This window comes from Scyliorhinus torazame, chromosome 13, assembly GCF_047496885.1.
Source record: "Scyliorhinus torazame isolate Kashiwa2021f chromosome 13, sScyTor2.1, whole genome shotgun sequence".
Taxonomy (NCBI): Eukaryota; Metazoa; Chordata; class Chondrichthyes; order Carcharhiniformes; family Scyliorhinidae; genus Scyliorhinus; species Scyliorhinus torazame.
The window spans coordinates 1,581,927-1,605,009 of NC_092719.1; the positions used below are offsets into that span (position 1 = coordinate 1,581,927).

A 23,083-nucleotide genomic window follows, 5' to 3' on the forward strand; every position below is an offset into this window, starting at 1 on the left:
TAGCAATTTCTATTGAAGCTGATTGTAGCACCAAATTCTTACAGCTCATTTTGCATATTTTAAATTAAAAAACATATGACAGTTTGTAGAATGTAGTAGGATCTTTCAAGCTGTCACAAACATTTCCATTTGTACAGTTGGAGCTGGTTCTGTGCTGGGAACCAGAAGAAATCATTCCTTTCATGGGCGTGATGGTCTATCAGAGAATTCTGCAAATATGTCTCATCACATCCAGGTCCCAAAGACAAAGATCAACAACAAACAGAAAAACAGAATTATCTTCTGGGGTGTCTCCTCGACATTTGAAAATGAGAAGCTAAGCAAACTCCATAGTTTAAAAGAAAAGTTTATTCAACAACTGAATACATGCCAAAAGAAATAATTTACAGCAGCATTTTCATAATATTCCTTTCCAGTTTTAGGGTACCCCTTTGAAATGCAATGATAAATAGAGAAATTAAAACTCGTCTACCAGATACACATGCTTTGAATAACTGTAAAGTGTACACTTCTTGTTTCAGGAATAGCCAAATAAATAGCCTTTTGTATTTCATCTGGGCAGGTTATATAGACACTATAATAGCTGGCACAAACATATGAAAACTAGCTGACTATCACCATTGCAATAAAACATAATATTGTTCCTCTTTGTCTAACAAAAATATATATACACCAGTCTAGGCAAGTGGATAAACGAATGAACTATTTAACAAGAGTATTGCTAATTACTAAATAATGGAAAAGATCACTGTCTAGTATAGTTTACTGGGGAAAAACAATCTATAAAGAACATCCACATGCATTTTTTTACACAGTACCTTTTAATAGACCATAAAACTATTAATTTCTTCTGCAAACAAAGCTCGTCAAAATCACAAGATGCAGTCTGATGTTAAGTCTGGTTGTTTATGGTCTATAAACCTTTCCTTTAAACAATAATGTAATACTATGAAGCTAATGCTCCACTAGATTATCAGTCCACTGATTGTTAGCATGTAATTAACATTCTTTCTGTGATTTGTTGCAATGGGATTGTTGGATTTCTTAGTTACCAGTCAAAGTTGTTCCAACACTCCTTTCATTTTAGGATATATCAATCTGGTCATATAAGCACAACTAGAAGATGAGGTGCATCAGGAGAGGAATTGTAAGAATGTCATTATCCATCTAATGTTATCTCTCCACAGTAATATATAATTTTCTGTAAAAGGACAAAAATAAATCATACATGAACGTTTTGCAAAATATTAATTGAGAGAAAGATAAAGAAAATATTTGAGCAGATATTGAAATATCTGAGTCCTCTAGAATAATTTAAATTATGTCAGTGAACCTGACAATTCTTTGCTCTGGTGTCTTTTTAATGCTTGCACAGTGGTGATCGATATACTTTAAAAGTTAGAGCATCAGCAAGCTGACATTGGAAGGAAATGTGCTGGTTAGCATATTATTTGGATGATTGTGATAAGTGATAAGCATCCAGCCCCTGCAGGTAGATTGTCCACCTTCTTATCAGGCTCTGAGTAGTTCTCAGATATAATTCAGAAGGTGACAAAAGCTATTTTAAACAGGTCTGAGCTCTGGAAATCACTATCTCCTCAAACTAGGTAAAGAGAACTATTTGTGCAGTGGTTCCAGTTTTGTAAAAGGTATCACAGGTGACCATTCGAAAACTCCAACAGCAAGCAGTGCCTCGATTATTCCCATTTTTGTGTTAGCATTGCTTTCATGTAGTCTTGTTTCCCCCGCTTCAGCCTCCATTTTCAGGATATTATATATCCTCGGGGGGGGGGGGAGACTTTATTTTCTCATCGTGTGTGAGCATCGCTGGTTAGGTCAGCAATTGTTGCCCATCCCTAATTGCCTTCGATACACATCTACTCCTTTAATTTTGAGGTGACTGCTACCTATGTTACTGCATAGTTGGCTATCTTGAAATGAGTAACAGAAGCAATGTTTTATTTTCTCTTCACCTGCTCATATTCCTTGAGAGAGAAAAGAGAGAGCTGGAGAGAATGGAATTTCTTTCATGTGATTCTCTCGTTATATGATTGCTAAATGACAGATGCCTCTCGCACAACTGAGGTAGTAAGTGAGTTTATGTGATGGATCATTCTGGACCTTCTCTCTTAATATGAAATAGTCAAATATATTAGCTGTTGGAGCTAGTTTTACAGGATATTAAATGTAACCTGTGCAGGTTAAAAAGAAAAGTCCTTAGCAATTAAGATACAGCAACAATTGTTATTTTTATTACAAATAATATCTCGCAATTTTAATATGTATTATTTACTGGCAAGTACAATTGACTAACTTTGCACCGTCACCACTCCATTGCTTTATTTAAAGTATATTTCAATGCAACAACTCCTGATACATGGACCGTGGGGCTTTGGAACCCTCACTGCTCTCGAACTTTCATTTTGGACCATGTTTGCCTTTCTGACATTTCGAAGACTTACATTGGCAGCAAGGATACCACACACCCTCCAACCATTCCCAACAATACAACTGCTACTTTAACTCTGCGATGGGATCATTTGGAATTTTGATTTGGTCCATCATTCTACAGCCTTAGCAACCGGATTCCTTCTGAATATTAGTATAAGTGGGCAGTAAGTTATTTCTGGAAGATTTAGTGCCGTATTTTTATTCCTAATGGGCACTGATGTACTAGACTTAAAGCAATTGACAATCAAAGCTGCTTTCCTCACCTGGAACTATATCAGTCACCAATGTTAACTGATTTAATCTTCATTGAAGTTGAACATTTTCTTTTGTCCATCTAATGTTCTCAAATATTCTACCAGTCAGCTCCATATCTATAGCCTTTTCAAAAACTTCTTTCCATAAAATACACCATTACCAGAACACAAATTAAATGTCTTTTGACATGCCTGAGTAAACATTTTGGAGTTCTATTCAAAGTAGATGGGACATTGGTCTTTTACTTCAGTCGAGCAGCACCTTAATTTCCATCAGTTGTTAAGTGGTAATTCACCATGCTGTCGTTTGTGGGTTATTGTTGCACACAAAATAGAATGCCATCGTTCTCTGCTGTGCTGACTGTAAATATTCCAGCCAATGTAGTCAACTTGGTCTTCTTGAATCCAGTGCCTTCCCACTCCTGTGACATTGGTTCCACTTGCATGTTCATCAGTAGATGTGTTTGTCTGAACTTTGTGTTCATTGTCTTTTGGTCAAAGTGGGGCCCATGCACTCAACAGTTTCACATTACACTAAACTGATTACACATGCTGCACTTTGCAAGGTTCTCTGGTCACCTCTGTCAGTTCACTTACACCAGAGCATTGTCATTGCACACTGTAATCCTTAACCTATAGCAGGCATGTGAAAGATTGACAAACAAATCTTATATTTCCCCACCTGATCTTCAATCCCGTGTTCCTTGTGCACAAAGTACTTTAATGGGAAGCAGTAATTAATTGTTAACACATTCTGGCATAAGCAAACATTTGGGGGAGGTTATCCAAACTGAGTTGGCGAATTTCAGTCAGTTCCATGTATCGTTGAAACAGCAAGTCCAGTCCAACTATGAAATGCATTGACAATCACCATGCTGCATTGACAAATAGAGTAAAGGAGATGAGAAAGGACAATGGGTGGCCGTTGTGTATCTGGTGAGCAGCCCATATACTTGTAAACATCAACATAATGCAATGAATTAGTTAATGTATGTATTGCATTTTGTTTGAATTCAATATCTGTAGAGGTGTGTACTGTTAGACACTTCTGGGTGGCCTCTCCGACTCATGGGTCCTCCTGTTTCGACCTTTCTTGCTTTCCTGTAAGTGTTTCCATTTGTTGCCGTTTCCAGGTGTGTGCGCTGGTCTTTGTTTCCTCTGCCGCCGATCCCGCCGCCACACCTGTTCACAGAACTCATCCATGGTGTTGAGGTTGGGATGGTTTATCAGTTGCATGAAGTCCCTGTACCACACCTTCTGGTTTGAAGCCATCATGCTGGGGCTCTCCTTGGTCCTCAGGGTGTCATCTACCTCTTTGTGCAGAAGTTCCTCCAGATGTTCCGTGTCAATAATTTCCAGGGTCACCTTCAGTAATGTCTGCATGAAGCCATGTTCCACAGTCTGACAAATATACATCCCAGCATCTTTCCTTTGCAGGCTTCGCAGCAACAGCCCCTGTTCAGTCTTGATGACTCTGTCATTTGCTCTCATCTGCAGCACAAGGAGGATCACGTCATCAGTCATTGAATATTAACAAGAGCAAGGGAGGGAGGATTTAAACAAAATGTAAAAACAGCTGGAGAAAGGACAGGTCAACAAAAACTCTTCTTAATGAAGTATTAAATCAAACAAAGCAAGAGGAATGTGGAAATGTAAGATGAAAAATATAAGTTTGTGAAAAACATAAATCTGATTCCGGAACAAACTTAGTCCACAATTACTGGAGGAACAATTACTTAAAACTGAGGTTGTTATTACATTTCTCTGGAATAAAGGGGATATTTTTTGTAAGGGGACCAGTTGTATGTGACAGTCAGTCAGTAGATGTGTGTTTGCAATTATCTGTGGTATTTTAAGCCCGCTGGATAAGGTGTTTATAAATTCCTATCTGCGCCATTTCAATTTTACTTAAAACCAATTAACACCTGTGTTTAATAGTGTTGACAAGAATTTAGTAAAATACAGACAATAACACACTGAGGAATTTTAACTCAGTGGCCATTAAATGAGAACAGCAAATCCTCTTTCAGCAAACATCAGTCAGGGTTTTTTTGAAAATCCCAGGGACTAATGAAGTTGAATTATTGAACAGAGGTGGCCAGGGATGTCATCTGTAGAAAGCTTGGCAGTGTGGTATAGATCATATTGCAGAGTGACACCAATCATTCCTGCATCTCGACGATTACGAACAAAGGTTTGATAAGTCTGCTGTCAACTCAAACGTCGAACATCACTACAGTCGCCATGTTTCTTTATGACATCTTAAATTCTTGAGCTAAATACAGGTTTTTAGCACTCTTTACAATAAACACAGGGAAGTCTTTACAAAACCAATGGGACTCTGCTGGGGAAGTGAAGAAGATGCTGACACTACTGTTGATAACAGACATCGATGGCAGTCTAAACGCAGCCAATCTATTTCACTACCAGTTTGTCAGATCGCAAAATATTAGGATGGGAGATGAGCACAGACAATTAAGTGTCATGAGTTACTCTTTACATTAATTGTGTCCTATCACACAAAGCTTAATTAAACTGCTAACTCAGTCGAATGATGAATGTATTTCACATCTCCCACACCAGAATTAGGAAGGTTCTGGTTTTCACTTTGCCATCGAGTTGTAACAAGATGAAAGCTTCTGGGATTAATGGTTGCTACATGCAAGGAACAGACTGAATCATTAATCTGTGCAGCCTCAGCTTTTACTGAACATTCCTCAGTGAATTGTCCCTGAAATGAAATTAAAGTGGGACTAATACAGTAGATTGCCTCGGGATGGTTGGGGGGGGGGGGGGGAGTTGGAAAGACTACACATCAAGACTAGAAAGAATAGAACACCTTGTTGGAGAATCACTATGCCTAATCAGTGAGGAACAGGGTACATGAACCATTTTAAATTGTACAATTTGCCCCAATCAGTTAAACATTAACATGTTAAAAATGTATATGTACTTTTGACTAAAATTCCCTTCTAATTAATTAAAACCTGCCTCCGAGTAACATGTTTTTAAAAAAAAGTCACCCAAATGTAACCCCGTTTTCTACTTCCCCGCGGTACCACAGGTTGGATTATCTAGAATTAAGGTGAATACCCAGGGATCACACAGGGAAATCTGGATCCTGTAACATTGAAGGAAAGAAGTAATAGAATTTCAGACACATTCCTGACAAAGTAGAGGAAAAATAGATGAAACCTAACTCAACAAAGGCCTGTGGACCTGAAGGTAATCTGTTTTCCAGATTTTAATATTTTTTGTGCCACAATGTCATCCCTGATGCCAGTAAAACACAGTAACATAAAATCAGATTTATCACTCTTTTGCCAATTAATGCCAATTTGATTTTTAAAAATCTGAATTTGAGTTTTGGGAAATTGAAGTTTGATGTCTGAGGATGTGTGTGAGAGTGAGTTGTGTGTGTGAGAGTGAGTTGTGTGTGTGAGAGTGAGGTGTGTGTGAGAGTGAGGTGTGTGTGAGAGTGAGGTGTGTGTGAGAGTGAGGTGTGTGTGAGAGTGAGGTGTGTGTGAGAGTGAGGTGTGTGTGAGAGTGAGGTGTGTGTGAGAGTGAGTTGTGAGGATGTGTGTGAGAGTGAGGTGTGTGTGAGAGTGAGGTGTGTGTGAGAGTGAGGTGTGTGTGAGTGAGGTGTGTGTGAGAGTGAGGTGTGTGTGAGAGTGAGTTGTGAGGATGTGTGGAGAGTGAGGTGTGTGTGAGAGTGAGGTGTGTGTGAGAGTGAGGTGTGTGTGAGAGTGAGGTGTGTGTGAGAGTGAGGTGTGTGTGAGAGTGAGGTGTGTGTGAGAGTGAGGTGTGTGTGAGAGTGAGGTGTGTGTGAGAGTGAGGTGTGTGTGAGAGTGAGGTGTGTGTGAGAGTGAGGTGTGTGTGAGAGTGAGGTGTGTGTCAGAGTGAGGTGTGTGTGAGAGTGAGGTGTGTGTGAGAGTGAGGTGTGTGTGAGAGTGAGGTGTATGTGAGAGTGAGGTGTGTGTGAGAGTGAGGTGTGAGGAAGTGTGTGAGAGTGAGGATGTGTGTGAGAGTGTGGTGTGTGTGAGAGTGAGGTGTGTGTCAGAGTGAGGTGTGTGTGAGAGTGAGTTGTGAGGATGTGTGTCAGAGTGAGGTGTGTGTGAGAGTGAGGTGTGTGTGAGAGGGACGTGTGAGGATGTGTGTGAGAGTGAGGATGTGTGAGAGTGAGGTGTGTGTGAGAGTGAGGTGTGTGTGAGAGTGAGGTGTGTGAGAGTGAGGATGTGTGTGAGAGTGAGGTGTGTGTGAGAGTGAGGTGTGTGTGAGAGGGACGTGTGAGGATGTGTGTGAGAGTGAGGTGTGTGTGAGAGTGAGGTGTGTGTGAGAGAGTGAGGTGTGTGTGAGAGTGAGGTGTGTGTGAGAGTGAGGTGTGTGTGAGAGTGAGGTGTGTGTGAGAGTGAGGATGTGTGTGAGAGTGAGGTGTGTGTGAGAGTGAGGTGTGTGAGAGTGAGGTGTGTGTGAGAGTGAGGATGTGTGTGAGAGTGAGGTGTGTGTGAGAGTGAGGTGTGTGTCAGAGTGAGGTGTGTGTGAGAGTGAGGTGTGTGTGAGAGTGAGGTGTGTGTCAGAGTGAGGTGTGTGTGAGAGTGAGGTGTGTGTGAGAGTGAGGTGTGTGTGAGAGTGAGTTGTGAGGATGTGTGTCAGAGTGAGGTGTGTGTGAGAGTGAGGTGTGTGTGAGAGTGAGGTGTGTGTGAGAGGGACGTGTGAGGATGTGTGTGAGAGTGAGGTGTGTGAGAGTGAGGATGTGTGTGAGAGTGAGGTGTGTGTGAGAGTGAGGTGTGTGTGAGAGTGAGGTGTGTGTGAGAGTGAGGTGTGTGTGAGAGTGAGGTGTGTGTGAGAGGGACGTGTGTGTAAGAGTGAGGATGTGTGTGAGAGTGAGGTGTGTGTGAGAGTGAGGTGTGTGTGAGAGTGAGGTGTGTGTGAGAGTGAGTGTTGGGTGTGTGTGAGAGTGAGGTGTGTGTGAGAGGGAGGTGGCTAGGGTGCATGTGCCTGGGGTTAAGGAGACGGAAAAGGTGAGACCAACATGAGAAATGAGATGCACCAAAGTAAACAAATTAATTTGGTCTTTGGTGAGCAATCATTCATCAATTCCAACATGAACAAATTCATCATTTAACCACTAATTCTACTTTTTACCTTCAGGAAGCCAGGACTTTGGTCTGGTGCAGAGTCTCTGTCCTTCCCAGCACCCCTCCACCTTCCCCCCCCCTCGCCCCCCCCCCCAGCATTACCCCCACCCCAACCCCCAGACCCCCACCATAGAGGCAGAAAGGTCAGGGGTGAGCCTGTTCACACTTGGCCGTCAGCGCAGGTGCCAGCAGCATTACAGGGAGGAATGACACTGTCGGGGCTGCATCCAGTCTCCAGTGGTGATTGTCGATAGGGTTGGATGTAAAGTTAAGTGGGGGGAGTCTCGGTCAGGGTTGCAGACCTTGATGAGGAAGTGGGGGCAGGGTGGATAGGGAGATGTCAGGGTGGGAAAATGTGGGAAAGGAAAGACCTTTCGGGGAATCACCGATGGACACTGGGAACCTCTAAGGGCGGTCTTCCCATTGGCCAACACCAGCCCCAGCAGTGAATGCTGCCGGGCGCTACCTCCTCCTGCAGCAGTAAAGTGAGGAGGTCTTTAGCGGCCATTCATTGGCTCAAGTGAAGCTGGCCCGACACCCCTCACCCACTGTGGGTTAAATTGCTAATGGGGACAGGCGCAGGTGGGTATCCACAGGAATGATGCTCATGGCACCAATTTCCCCCCTCCCCCCCCTCAACACCCACTCCAGTCCTCTGCCCCTTTCACCCCACCCTCAGATAGCTGTAAAATCCCAGAAATGTTGTGTGGGACCGGCGTTTTTCTGGAGTGGTCAATGGGCTACACTTAAGCATCAACTAGTACTCATAATAATTTTGAAAGTAAGGGAACAATAAAGTTACTGACAAAACAAAACTGGCTGAAACAGGAAAGTAGAGGTCACCCTGTTAGGGGTTTTCTATAGGCCTCCGAAAAGTTCCAGAGATGTAGAGGAAAGGATTGCAAAGATGATTCTGGATAGGAGCGAAAGCAACAGGGTAGTTGTTATGGGGGACTTTAACTTTCCAAATATTGATTGGAAACGCTATAGTTCGAGTACTTTAGATGGGTCCGTTTTTGTCCAATGTGTGCAGGAGGATTTCCTGACACAATATGTAGATAGGCCAACGAGAGGCGAGGCCATATTGGATTTGGTACTGGGTAATGAACCAGGACAGGTGTTAGATTTGGAGGTAGGTGAGCACTTTGCTGATAGTGACCACAATTCGATTACGTTTACTTTAGTGATGGAAAGGGATAGGTATATACCACAGGGCAAGAGTTATATCTGGGGGAAAGGCAATTATGATGCGCTGAGGCAAGACTTAGGGTGCATCGGATGGAGAGGAAAACTGCAGGGGATGGGCACAATGGAAATGCGGAGCTTGTTCAAGGAACAGCTACTGCGTGTCCTTGATAAGTATGTACCTGTCAGGCAGGGAGGAAGTGGTCGAGCAAGGGAACCGTGGTTTACTAAAACAGTCGAAACACTTGTCAAGAGGAAGAAGGAGGCTTATGTAAAGATGAGACATGAAGGTTCAGTTAGGGCACTCAAGAGTTACATGTTAGCTAGGAAGGACCGAAAGAGAGAGCTAAGAAGAGCCAGGAGGGGACATGAGATGTCTTTGGCAGGTAGGATCAAAGATAACTCTAAAGCTTTCTATAGATATGTCAGGAATAAACAAATGACTAGGGTAAGAGCAGGGCCAGTCAAGGACAGTAGTGGGAAGTTGTGCGTGGAGTCCAAGGAGATAGGAGAGGTGCTAATTGAATATTTTTTGTCAGTATTCACACAGGAAAAAGACAATATTGTTGAGGAGAATACTGAGATTCAGGCTACTAAACTAGAAGGGCTTGAGGTTCATAATGGAGGAGGTGATAGCAATTCTGGAAAGTGTGAAAATAGATAAGTCCCCTGGGCTGAATGGGAGTTATCCTAGGATTCTCTGGGAAGCTAGGGAGGAGATTGCTGAGCCTTTGGCTTTGATCTTTAAGCCATCTTTGTCTACAGGAATAGTGCCAAAAGACTGGAGGATAGAAAATGTTGTCCCCTTGTTCAAGAAGGGGAGTAGAGACAACCCTGGTAACTATAGACCAGTGAGCCTTACTTCTGTTGTGGGCAAAATCTTGGAAAGGTTGATAAGAGATAGGATGTACAATCATCTGGAAAGGAATAATTTGATTAGAGATAGTCAACACGGTTTTGTGAAGGGTAGGTCGTGCCTCACAAACCTTATTGTGTTCTTTGAGAAGGTGACTAAACAGGTGGATGAGGGTAAAGCAGTTGATGTGGTGTATATGGATTTCAGTAAAGTGTTTGATAAGGTTCCCCATGGTAGGCTACTGCAGAAAATACGGAGGCATGGGATTCAAGGTGATTTAGCAGTTTGGATCAGAAATTGGCTAGCTGGAAGAAGACAAAGGGTGGTGGTTGATGGGAAGTGTTCAGACTGGAGTCCAGTTACTAGTGGTGTACCACAAGGATCTGTTTTAGGGCCACTGCTGTTTGTCATTTTTATAAATGACCTGGAGGAGGGCGCAGAAGGATGGGTGAGTAAATTTGCAGATGACACTAAAGTCGGTGGAGTTGTGGACAGTGCGGAAGGATGTTACAAGTTACAGAGGGACATAGATAAGCTGCAGCGCTGGGCTGAGAGGTGGCAAATGGAGTTTAATGCAGAAAAGTGTGAGGTGATTCATTTTGGAAGGAATAACAGGAAGACAGAGTACTGGGCTAATGGTAAGATTCTTGGCAATGTGGATGAGCAGAGAGATCGCGGTGTCAATGTACATAGATCCCTGAAAGTTACCACCCAGGTTGAGAGGGTTGTTAAGAAGGCGTACAGTGTGTTAGCTTTTATTGGTAGAGGGATTGAGTTTCGGAGCCATGAGGCCATGTTGCAGCTGTACAAAACTCTGGTGCGGCCGCATTTAGAGTATTGCGTGCAATTCTGGTCACCGCATTATAGGAAGGATGTGGAAGCATTGGAAAGGGTGCAGAGGAGATTTACCAGAATGTTGCCTGGTATGGAGGGAAGATTTTATGAGGAAAGGCTGAGGGACTTGAGGCTATTTTCGTAAGAGAGAAGAAGGTTAAGAGGTGACTTAATTGAGGCATACAAGATGATCAGAGGATTGGATAGGGTGGACAGTGAGAGCCTTTTTCCTCAGATGGTGATGTCTAGCATGAGGGGACATAGCTTTAAATTGAGGGGAGATAGATATAAGACAGATGTCAGAGGTAGGTTCTTTACTCAGAGAGTAGAAAGGGCGTGGAATGCCCTGCCTGCAACAGTAGTGGACTCGCCAACACTAAGGGCATTCAAATGGTCATTGGATAGACATATGGATGATAAGGGAATAGTGTAGATGGGCTTTAGAGTGGTTTCACAGGTCGGCGCAACATCGAGGGCCGAAGGGCCTGTACTGCGCTGTAATGTTCTATGAAACGCAGCATCTAGAAGCTGAAATCACAATTGAAGATACCGGTACAAAATGCATCAATTGCATTTTAATGGAATTAATTTTCCTTTATATCGGTTTAAGACTCCGGGTTAATGTATGAATATCACGGGAGTGATTTCAATCTCTGCAGTTCTGAGCATACAGCTGTAATCAGTACCTCATCTTGGTGTTCCTCACTCTGTCTCTGGAATTTCCAGAATACCAGGGCTCGCTGGGATTTAGGGACACATTCCAAAAACGTGGTGCTGTTCTCCACCCCGTAGATAATCTTTTCCTCCATATTTTCATGTTCGTGCAAATTGTCTGAGGGAAGAAGACACAACAGCAAAAATAGAAAAAAGTCCGGCCAATCATCGTGCATTGTGAAAAGTATAAAATAACTATGATCACATTGTTTATCTTGCAGGGCTCACGATTACATTAATCTTCTGCTATTACTTCTTTGGTTTGATTTTCAGAGAGCCGTGGTCTCTGCCCCAACTCTCCCTCCACCTCCTCCGGAAGGTCGGGGGGAAAGTTGCTCTCTGTGCAGTAGTTGGAGGCTGGGAGCAGTGTCTTCCACCCCTACCTCAGGAGGAAGTCTCGTCTCAGAGAGCCGTGCGCCATCAGATGGCTCCCAATTCAGTCGTCCCAGCATCACCAGCCATAAGCAATGGCCACTGCTGCGACCACAGGGAATGCCGCCAAACCAAGGTGTCCATGTAAGTCCGGGGTCGAGGGTCTCACCGAAGCCTGCCAGCCTGTCTCAATAAGGGTGGTAGGGGTGGTTGGATGCCATTTCTGTGCTGAGGGGGCCGACATGGGAGGCTGCTCCCTACCCCTCTGTCTGACACCACTCGTATAGTTGATTCTGCCAGACCTCCTACGTGGCATGAGCTCCCCCACATTGTGGGGAAAATACCGGTGCACTGGTACGATGCCCCTTGAGGCCATTATAATCGAGCCCATTATTTCAGAAATTTCCATCTGCTTTACAGACACATAATTACTATTTTGAAAATGCACAGTTAAAACAACAGCCCACCTTCAACCCAGCAAACAGCTATTTTGTGGAATATTCTTCAAATGTTCTTTCAGGTACTGAGATTGTACTCATGGGTGGGTTTCTCCGACCTCCCGCCGGGCGTGAATCCCGCCCCCGCTGGTTGCCGAATTCTCCTGCACCGGATATTCGGCGGGGGTGGGAATCGCACCGCGCCGGTTGGTGGGCCCCCTCCGGCGATTCTCCGGCCCGCGATGGGCCAAAGTCCCGCTGCTGGAATGCCTGTCCCGCCGGCGAGAATCAAACCACCTCTCTTACCGGCGGGACAAGGCGGCACGGGCGGGCTCCGGGGTCCTGGGGGGGCGCGGGGCGATCTGGCCCCGGGGGGTGCCTCCACGGTGGCCTGGCCCGCGATCGGGGCCCACCGATCCGCGGGCGGGCCTGTGCCATGGGGGCACTCTTTTCCTTCCGCCTTCGCCATGGTCTTCACTATGGCGGAGGCGGAAGAGACCCCCTCCACTGCACATGCGCGGGGATGCCGTGAGCGGCCGCTGACGCTCCCGCGCATGCGCCGCCCGGCAAAGTCAGTTTCGCGCCAGCTAGCGGGGCACCAAAGGCCTTTCCCGCCAACTGGCGGGGCGGAAATCAGTCCTGCGCGGGCCTAGCCCCTCAAGGTGAGGGCTCGGCCCTCAAGATGCGGAGAATTCCGCACCTTTGGGGCGGTGCGATGCCCGACTGATTCGCGCCAGTCAGCGGACATCGCGCCGATACCGGAGAATCCCGCCCCAAATATCAGTCTTCATTGGATATTCTCCCAGGTTTGATGTCACCTCTGAAGCAGAGTTCCCACTCAGGAGGGGATAGTCCCCCTGCCCAGTTGTATTGTGACCGTGATAACGCGGGCGTGTTCACGGAATTCTGTATTGCCATAAAAGGGTCTGCTATGTCCTGGGAGGTGGACTGTTCAGCATTCAATCAATAAACTAATTTATTTTAATGTAATGAATTTTAAAATGTTCAAGAAATCTACACTGATGTCATTATCCTCCTCGAAAAATAGAAAATAATAAAACATATCGGTCTACCTTTGTAAAAGGCCAACATGCATTTTCCACACTCGTCAGACCCAAGAGGAGATTTCCAAGGTTTCTTTTCCACTTCAAATCTGCTACCCACCTTTTCCTTCTAGCAAGGCAGAAGGGGAAATATGTCACCTATTGCAACCGCCCCCCCCCCCCCCCCCCCCCCCGGCCACTCCCCAGCTTTACAAACTCACTAATTGAACCAATATAATTCAATTAAATATTACTGTCCATTCCAAAATGAATTGCAGGTACAGTGAATCCTGTGTTGCCGGGCGCTGTACAGCTCCAGGTTTACACTAAAGTTACATTTTACACTGGTTCACTAGAATGATAAAACTGTAATATATTTCTTAGAGATGGCAACCACTCCTCATCTGTCTTTCAGCCAATCATCCAAAAATCTGAAAATGTGACCCTGGGCCATCCTTGACTTAGTCACCCAATAATAATGGTTTATCCTGACCACAGGACCAGGTCAGCACACAGGACCGTTATAATATTTTGCCTGATGACTTCAGGTAACCCATGTTCTGGAGGACAGGAGGAGGAAACTCACAGGTAAACCAGATCTCACGTCCACAACCAAAATGTTACAACACGTTTAACAACATGCCTGATATTCTCTTCCAAAGTCTTCAACTAGAAAGAAGATCATTGGGCGGGATATACTGCGCACCCCTCCATTGGCCAGCAGCGACATCTTGTGGTCCCGCTGTTGAGTGCATCCCTCACTGTCGTGAAACCCGCGACGGGAATGTTCCATTGGCTGGACCGGAGGATCCTGCCGGCGTGAACAGCTGGAAAGTTCCGGCAACACTGTCCAGTGTAAACCCGGCTGGGTTGCTGATTCACTATTCCGCGCTTTGTGACATTGCCCCATGTGAATGTCACCTTGACAATACTGCACATCCTGTAATAGAGTCTCGAGATACAGGACCTTATAGGAAAGCAAAGGTGGAATGGATAGTTACCATAGAACAAGTGCTGGACATTTAAATGTTTGTGTGTGAGCTCTTACTATTTGCTTAAATTGGAATTGGTTTGTGTTACAGTAAATTTGATACTGCTCACGTTGTAAAGACATCTTGCAAGACAATGTTGTATATTTAACCAATTGTAACCAACATGTCGCCTTTAATTCCAATTACCACCAATGTTTACATATGCAGATTGGTGCCCATATGCTTATGAGGATTGTACATTGGTACTTGGTCAGGTTTCTCTCCAAAATCTTCCACCAGGGAATTTTCTTGAGAGATGCACAATGAGTACAGACGATGGTAACATTAATTTTAAAAGTTCAAAAAAATTTCCTTAAATGAATCCTTCGAGGACATGGAGGTTAAGGCTTGTGGAAGATTGTTCTCGTCCTTAATTTCTCTTGGGAAAAGGAATTAGCAAAGGAAGTACATTGAGGTGTTTACATTGGAGCAGTTGGTTATGAACGCTTTGAGCTCAGTCACTTTTGGGATTAATGTATTGCCAGGAAATGTTTAATTGTCCATTTAAAATTTAATAGAGGCACGTCAACCATGGGTTTTTCTTTAGTTCAGGAGACTGCCAGCCTTGCGATATGACCAACTGGGGGACATTAGAATCTCATAGGTTATTGCTTCAAATGAAACGAGCTGTCTACCATTGAACTTTATCACAGGGGGTAATGTTTTTAGAAGTATGTGGATCACAAGTGGCTGCATCATACTCCAAGTGTGGTCCAACCAACATTAAAGACAGCTGCCTATTGTTCAGTTACATTTTGTCCAGCAGTCCAAAATCTCAAACCTTTTGGAAGCCTTGGAAGCTGAGTATTGTTTCCACATTTGCACTTACTTATTTAAGGTTTGTGTCTATTGATCATATTTGAAGGGGTTATGCCATAACAAATATGAAATAGTCTCAGTTTGACTGAATTATTCTTTGGGTGAGAAAATTAGCCTCAATCCAGGTGTAGAATTTGAGTATATAATTAAGGTTGGTTGAGGGAATAATAATGATAATCTTTATTATTGTCACAAGTAGGCTTACATTAACACTGTGAAGTTACTGTGAAAATCCCCTAGTCGCCACATTCCGGCACCTGTTCGGGTACTCAGAGGGAGAATTCAGAATGTCCAATTCACCAAACAGCACGTCTTTTGGGACTTGTGGGAGGAAACCGGAGCACCCGGAGGAAACCCAGGCAGACACGGGGAGAACGTGCAGACTCCACACAGAGAGTGACCCCAGCCGGGAATCGAACCCGGTCCCTGGAGCTGTGAAACAACAGCGCTAACCACTGTGCTACCGTGCAGCCCAGACTTTGTTGTCTGTCCCCTAATAATTCTTGACTCTCTTGTCAATCCAAAACCTGTATAACTGTGAGTTCTCCCAGTGAGCCAGAGAGAAGACAGAGCCAGGAGTGAGACACAGCAAAGAGTGAGTTTGGGAATTTGAATCGAGGTGGGAATTCGAAGCTGGGTGGGGAGGAAGTGTTTTTTATCCCTGGTAAGTGACTGGTAAGTAGTGTTTCTGTTTTTTGTGTTTCGCTTCATTGGTATATTTATTTATTTTTTTCTTCATTGTTTATTTGTTTATTTAAATTTTGGGGGGGGGAAATTGAAATTGTTGAAGTTAACCGAAGGTTTAAGACATGGCAGGAGATCTCAGACCCGTGTCATGCTCCTCGTGTGCAATGTGGGAGCTCAGGGACACGTCCACTGTCCCTGGCTCCTTCATGTGCATGAAGTGTGTCCAGTTGCAGCTCCTGTTAGACCGCTTGACGGCTCTGGAGCTGCGGATGGACTCACTTTGGAGCGTCCGCGATGCTGAGGACGTCGTGGATAGCACGTTTAGCGAGTTGGTCACACCGCAGGTGAAAGGTTCTGAGGGAGATAGTAAATGGGTGACCAAAAGACAGAGAAAGAGTAGGAAGGCAGTGCAGGTGTCCTCTGCGGTCATCTCCCTGCAAAACAGATATACCGCTTTGGATACTGTTGAGGGAGATGGCTCACCAGGGGAAGGCGGCAGCAGCCAGGTTCATGGCACCGTGGCTGGCTCTGCTGCGCAGCTGGGCAGGAAGAAGAATGGCAGGGCTATAGTGATAGGGGACTCAATTGTAAGGGGAATAGACAGGCGGTTCTGCGGACGAAATCGAGACTCCAGGATGGTATGTTGCCTCCCTGGTGCAAGGGTCAAGGATGTCTCGGAGCGGCTGCAGGACATTCTGGGGGTGGAGGGTGAACAGCCAGCTGTCGTGGTGCACATAGGTACCAACAATATAGGTAAAAAACGGGACGAGGTCCTACAAGCTGAATTTAGGGAGCTAGGAGTTAAACTAAAAAGTAGGACCTCAAAGGTAGTAATCTCAGGATTGCTACCAGTGCCACGAGCTAGTCAGAGTAGGAATGTCAGGATAGAGAGGATGAATACGTGGCTCGAGAGATGGTGCAAGAGGGAGGGATTCAAATTCCTGGGACATTGGAACCGATTCTGGGGGAGGTGGGACCAGTACAAACCGGACGGTCTGCACCTGGGCAGGACTGGAACCGATGTCCTAGGGGGGGGGTGTTTGCTAGAGCTGTTGGGGAGAGTTTAAACTAATGTGGCAGGGGGATGGGAACCGATGCAGGAAGTTGGAAGGTAGTAAAACAGGGACAGAAATAAAAGGCAGTAAGGGGGAAAGTGTAAGGCAGAGAAGCCATAGTCAAAAATCAAAAAGGGCGACAGTACAAGGTACAGTGACTGAGGGGAGCTCAGTGAATAGGACCAGGAATACTAAAAGAAATAAAACGGGAAGTGAAAACATTAATGGTAAGCGATGCGGCAGGTTGTTACAGGAAGATGTGGGTTCGACGACAAGGAAAATTAGGAGAAAGGTTAAGAGGAAATATAACTTAGGAGAGGTTACTGATCGAGGTGTTAAGATTCAGAACAGAGGTAAAAAAGCCAACATAAGTGTACTTTACCTGAATGCTCGTAGTATTCGGAATAAGGTAAATGAGTTGATGGCGCAAATCATCGTGAATGACTATGATTTAGTGGCCATTACTGAAACATGGTTAAAGGATGGTCACGACTGGGAGTTAAATATCCGAGGGTATCAAACTTTTCGGAAGGACAGAGTGGATGGTAAGGGAGGTGGTGTAGCTCTGTTATTTAAGGATGACATCCGGGCAACAGTAAGGGATGACATCGGTGCTATGGAGGATAAGGTTGAATCCATTTGGGTGGAAATCAGGAATAGTAAGGTGAAAAAGTCACTGATAGGAGTAATCTATAGGCCACCAAATAGTAACATTATGGTGGGGCAGGCAATAAACAAAGAAATAACAGATGCATGTAGAAATGGTACAGCAGTTATCATGGGGGATTTTAATCTACATGTTGATTGGTTTAACCAGGTCGGTCAAGGCAGCCTTGAGGAGGAGTTTATAGAATGTATCCGCGATAGTTTCCTCGAACAGTATGTAATGGAACCTACGAGGGAACAAGCGGTCCTAGATCTGGTCCTGTGTAATGAGACAGGATTGATTCACGATCTCATAGTTAGGGATCCTCTCGGAAGGAGCGATCACAATATGGTGGAATTTAAAATACAGATGGAGGGTGAGAAGGTAAAATCAAGCACTAGTGTTTTGTGCTTAAACAAAGGAGATTACAATGGGATGAGAGAAGAACTAGCTAAGGTAGACTGGGAGCAAAGACTTTATGGTGAAACAGTTGAGGAACAGTGGAGAACCTTCCAAGTGATTTTTCACAGTGCCCAGCAAAGGTTTATACCAACAAAAAGGAAGGACGGTAAAAAGAGGGAAAATCGACCGTGGATATCTAAGGAAATAAGGGAGAGTATCAAATTGAAGGAAAAAACATACATAGTAGCAAAGATCAGTGGGAGACTAGAGGACTGGGAAATCTTTAGGGGGCAACAGAAAGCTACTAAAAAAGCTATAAAGAAGAGTAAGATAGATTATGAGAGTAAAGTTGCTCAGAATATAAAAACAGATCGTAAAAGTTTCTACAAATACATAAAACAAAAAAGAGTGGCTAAGGTAAATATTGGTCCTTTAGAGGATGAGAAGGGAGATTTAATAATGGGAGATGAGGAAATGGCTGAGGAACTGAACAGGTTTTTTGGGTCGGTCTTCACAGTGGAAGACACAAATAACATGCCAGTGACTGATGGAAATGAGGCTATGACAGGTGAGGACCTTGAGAGGATTGATATCACCAAGGAGGTAGTGATGGGCAAGCTAATGGGGCTAAAGGTAGACAAGTCTCCTGGACCTGATGGAATGCATCCCAGAGTGCTAAACGAGATGGCTAGGGAAATTGCAAATGCACGAGTGATAATTTACCAAAATTCACGAGACTCTGGGGTGGTCCCGGCGGATTGGAAATTAGCAAACGTGACACCACTGTTTAAAAAAGGAGGTAGGCAGAAAGTGGGTAATTATAGGCCAGTGAGCTTAACTTCGGTAGTAGGGAAGATGCTGGAATCTATCATCAAGGAAGAAATAGCGAGGCATCTGGATGGAAATTGTCCCATTGGACAGATGCAGCATGGGTTAATAAAGGGCAGGTCGTGCCTAACTAATTTAGTGGAATTTTTTGAGGACATTAACAGTGCGGTAGATAACTGGGAGCCAATGGATGTGGTATATCTGGATTTCCAGAAAGCCTTTGACAAGGTGCCACACAAAAGGTTGTTGCATAAGATAAAGATGCATGCATTAAGGGGAAAGTAGGAGCATGGATAGAGGATTGGTTAATTAATAGAAAGCAAAGAGTGGGGATTAATGGGTGTTTCTCTGGTTGGCAATCAGTAGCTAGTGGTGTCCCTCAGGGATCAGTGTTGGGCCCACAACTGTTCACAATTTACATAGATGATTTGGAGTTGGGGACCAAGGGCAATGTGTCCAAGTTTGCAGACGACACTAGGATAAGTGGTAAAGCAAAAAGTGCAGAGGATACTGGAAGTCTGCAGAGGGATTTGGACAGGCTAAGTGAATGGGCTAGGGTCTGGCAGATGGAATACAATGTTGACAAATGTGAGGTTATCCATTTTGGTAGGAATAACAGCAAAAGGGATTATTATTTAAATGATAAAAAATTAAAACATGCTGCTGTGCAGAGAGATCTGGGTGCGCTAGTGCATGAGTCGCAGAAAGTTGGTTTTCAGGTGCAACAGGTGATTAAGAAGGCAAATGGAATTTTGTCCTTCATTGCTAGAGGGATGGAGTTTAAGACTAGGGAGGTTATGCTGCAATTGTATAAGGTGTTAGTGAGGCCACACCTGGAGTATTGTGTTCAGTTTTGGTCTCCTTACTTGAGAAAGGACGTACTGGCACTGGAGGGTGTGCAGAGGAGATTCACTAGGTTAATCCCAGAGCTGAAGGGGTTGGATTACGAGGAGAGGTTGAGTAGACTGGGACTGTACTCGTTGGAATTTAGAAGGATGAGGGGGGATCTTATAGAAACATATAAGATTATGAAGGGAATAAATAGGATAGATGCGGGCAGGTTGTTTCCACTGGCGGGTGAAAACAGAACTAGGGGGCATAGCCTCAAAATAAGGGGAAGTAGATTTAGGACTGAGTTTAGGAGGAACTTCTTCACCCAAAGGGTTTTGAATCTATGGAATTCCTTGCCCAGTGAAGCAGTAGAGGCTCCTTCATTAAATGTTTTTTTGATAAAGATAGATAGTTTTTTGAAGAATAAAGGGATTAAGGGTTATGGTGTTCAGGCCGGAAAGTGGAGCTGAGTCCACAAAAGATCAGATATGATCTCATTGAATGGCGGAGCAGGCTCGAGGGGCCAGATGGCCTACTCCTGCTCCTAGTTCTTATGTTCTTATGTTCTTATAACTCAACCTTGAATAAATTCAGTGAGCCAGCCGCCACTGCCTTCTGGCAAAGACAACCTCATATTCTGAATACCTTCCGAGATAAATAATAGCCCCTTATCTCCAACTGAAATGGCAGACCTTTTATATTAAACTGTGTCCCCAGTGCTGGTCTCACCCACAAGGGGAAATATCCACCCGGTCAAATCCCCTCAGCATCTTATATTTCAACAAGATCACCTCTCAATCTTCTGAACTTCAATGGGTATTGGCTCAGCCCGTACAAACTTTATTTATAAGATAAGCCCCTCATCCCAGAATTCGTCATGAGAACCTTCTCGAGATTACTTCTGATGCAACTATATTATTTTTCTGTTATATTTCTTTGTTGTCACAAAGAGAAAATGGTTGGGGATGTCCACACTCTGTATTATTTCAAACAGGGTGAGAGGTTTTATTCAGAGCTTTGTTCATACAGTCGGTGGAGAATTGCAAATCCCGCGCAAACTCTCACTGCTGATGTCACTACTCATCAGGTGACTCATAACCAGCAAGATTAAAGGTCCAGTTTAATAAAAACGAAAGTGTCTCACCTGCCGAAAGCCTGCTGCCTGGAAGTACCACACGGAATAATGATTCTGCCAAGGAGACCATCTGTAAACCAGATACTTTGATCAACAGCCGTTAGGCTCGGCCATGCTGCAAAAAACTCATCATCTGTAGCAAAGAATCTTAAATTCTGACTTTAATCCTTATTATTTTTACCCCTTCCCCGCCCCCCCCCTCTGTGTTTGTTTGCCTTCAATGTGTGGGTAAAGGGTGGGACAGTTAAAGGGGAGCAGTAGTGGGTTAGCTTGCTCATTATCCAGCTGAATTATTACATATTTCATCTTTATTCCTGCTATAAATAAACAGTAATTGTGTTTAAACTTACAAACCTGGTGACTAAAATTATAGGGCAGCAAACGGCCAAAGACTTTGGGAATTTTTACAGGGAGCTTTGGTTAATTAACTTGTGTTGTGAGTCCGGGATGAGTGAGGCTGGAATTAACTGAAAACTAGCCCAAGGTGTTGTAAAACCTCTAAGATTCTTAATAATTTGATGTCGGACTTTTCTCGGGGTTTTTCTGGATAACTAAATGTTGTTGCATCCTAAACATTCAACCCCTGACTGAGCCAGGTTGGTGCAACCTGGATGCCGGTCATGTCGCTGACAATTCGGGGACGCCAATGTCCTCGGAGCCCCCCGGTGTTGTAATCACATCAGTGGTGAGATTCCCGACTACGGCTCCGTGTTTCCCATCTGGAGACGGCGCGCGGATCGCTGGCGGTGGGATTCCCGGCTCGTGTTTCCCAGCTGGAGACGGCGTGCTGATCGCTGGTGGTGGGATTCCGGGCTCCGTGTTTCCCAGCTGGAGACGGCGCGCGGATCGCTGGCGGTGGGATTCCCGGCTCCGTGTTCCCCAGCTGGAGACGGCGCGCTGATCGCTGGCGGTGGGATTCCCGGCTCCGTGTTTCCCAGCTGGAGACGGCGCGCTGATCGCTGGCGGTGGGATTCCCGGCTCCCGCTCCGTGTTTCCCAGCTGGAGACGGCGCGCTGATCGCTGGCGGTGGGATTCCCGGCTCCGTGTTTCCCAGCTGGAGACGGCGCGCTGATCGCTGGCGGTGGGATTCCCGGCTCCGTGTTTCCCAGGTGGAGACGGCGCGCTGATCGCTGGCGGTGGAATTCCCGGCTCCGTGTTTCCCAGCTGGAGACGGCGCGCTGATCGCTGGCGGTGGAATTCCCGGCTCCGTGTTTCCCAGCTGGAGACGGCGCGCTGATCGCTGGCGGTGGGATTCCCGGCTCTGGCTCCGTGTTTCCCAGCTGGAGACGGCGCGCTGATCGCTGGCGGTGGGATTCCCGGCTCGTGTTTCCCAGCTGGAGACCGCGCGCTGATCGCTGGCGGTGGGATTCCCGGCTCCGTGTTTCCCAGCTGGAGACCGCGCGCTGATCGCTGGCGGTGGAATTCCCGGCTCCGTGTTTCCCAGCTGGAGACGGCGCGCTGATCGCTGGCGGTGGGATTCCCGGCTCCGTGTTTCCCAGCTGGAGACCGCGCGCTGATCGCTGGCGGTGGAATTCCCGGCTCCGTGTTTCCCAGCTGGAGACGGCGAGCTGATCGCTGGCGGTGGGATTCCCGGCTCCGGCTCCGTGTTTCCCAGCTGGAGACCGCGCGCTGATCGCTGGCGGTGGAATTCCCGGCTCCGTGTTTCCCAGCTGGAGACGGCGAGCTGATCGCTGGCGGTGGGATTCCTGGCTCCGGCTCCGTGTTTCCCAGCTGGAGACGGCGCGCTGATCGCTGGCGGTGGGATTCCCGGCTCCGGCTCCGTGTTTCCCAGCTGGAGACGGCGCGCTGATCGCTGGCGGTGGGATTCCCGGCTCCGTGTTTCCCAGCTGGAGACGGCGCGCTGATCGCTGGTGGTGGGATTTCCAGCTCCGTGTTTCCCAGCTGGAGACGGCGCGCTGATCGCTGGCGGTGGGATTCCCGGCACCATGTTTCCCAGCGGGAGACGGCGCGCTGATCGCTGGCGGTGGGATTCCCAGCTCCGTGTTTCCCAGCTGGAGACGACGCGCTGATCGCTGGCGGTGGGATTCCCGGCTCCGTGTTTCCCAGCTGGAGACCGCGTGCTGATCGCTGGCGGTGGGATTCCCGGCTCCGTGTTTCCCAGCTGGAGACGGCGCGCTGATCGCTGGCGGTGGGATTCCCGGCTCCGGCTCCGTGTTTCCCAGCTGGAGACGGCGTGCTGATCGCTGGCGGTGGGATTCCCGGTTCCGGCTCCGTGTTTCCCAGCTGGAGGCGGCGTGCTGATCGCTGGCGGTGGGATTCCCGGCTCCGTGTTTCCCAGCTGGAGACGGCGCGCTGATCGCTGGCGGTGGGATTCCCGGCTCCGGCTCCGTGTTTCCCAGCTGGA

The 23,083-nt window shown here is 46.0% G+C and overlaps 1 protein-coding gene across 2 annotated transcripts in view; it reads right to left on the bottom strand.

The window, feature by feature from the left end:
• Positions 1–330: 330 nt before the first annotated feature.
• Positions 331–23,083, bottom strand: part of sema3ab (sema domain, immunoglobulin domain (Ig), short basic domain, secreted, (semaphorin) 3Ab) — a 597,101-nt gene continuing 574,348 nt past the window's right edge. For both annotated transcript variants that reach the window (XM_072470939.1, XM_072470937.1), the window contains exons 17-18: positions 11,405–11,550; positions 331–4,196 (exon numbers count right to left, since the gene is read on the bottom strand). In XM_072470939.1, coding sequence (XP_072327040.1) covers positions 3,744–4,196; positions 11,405–11,550 — 599 coding nt within the window. In that variant the 3' untranslated portion in view covers positions 331–3,743. The remainder of the gene's footprint in view (positions 4,197–11,404; positions 11,551–23,083) is intronic.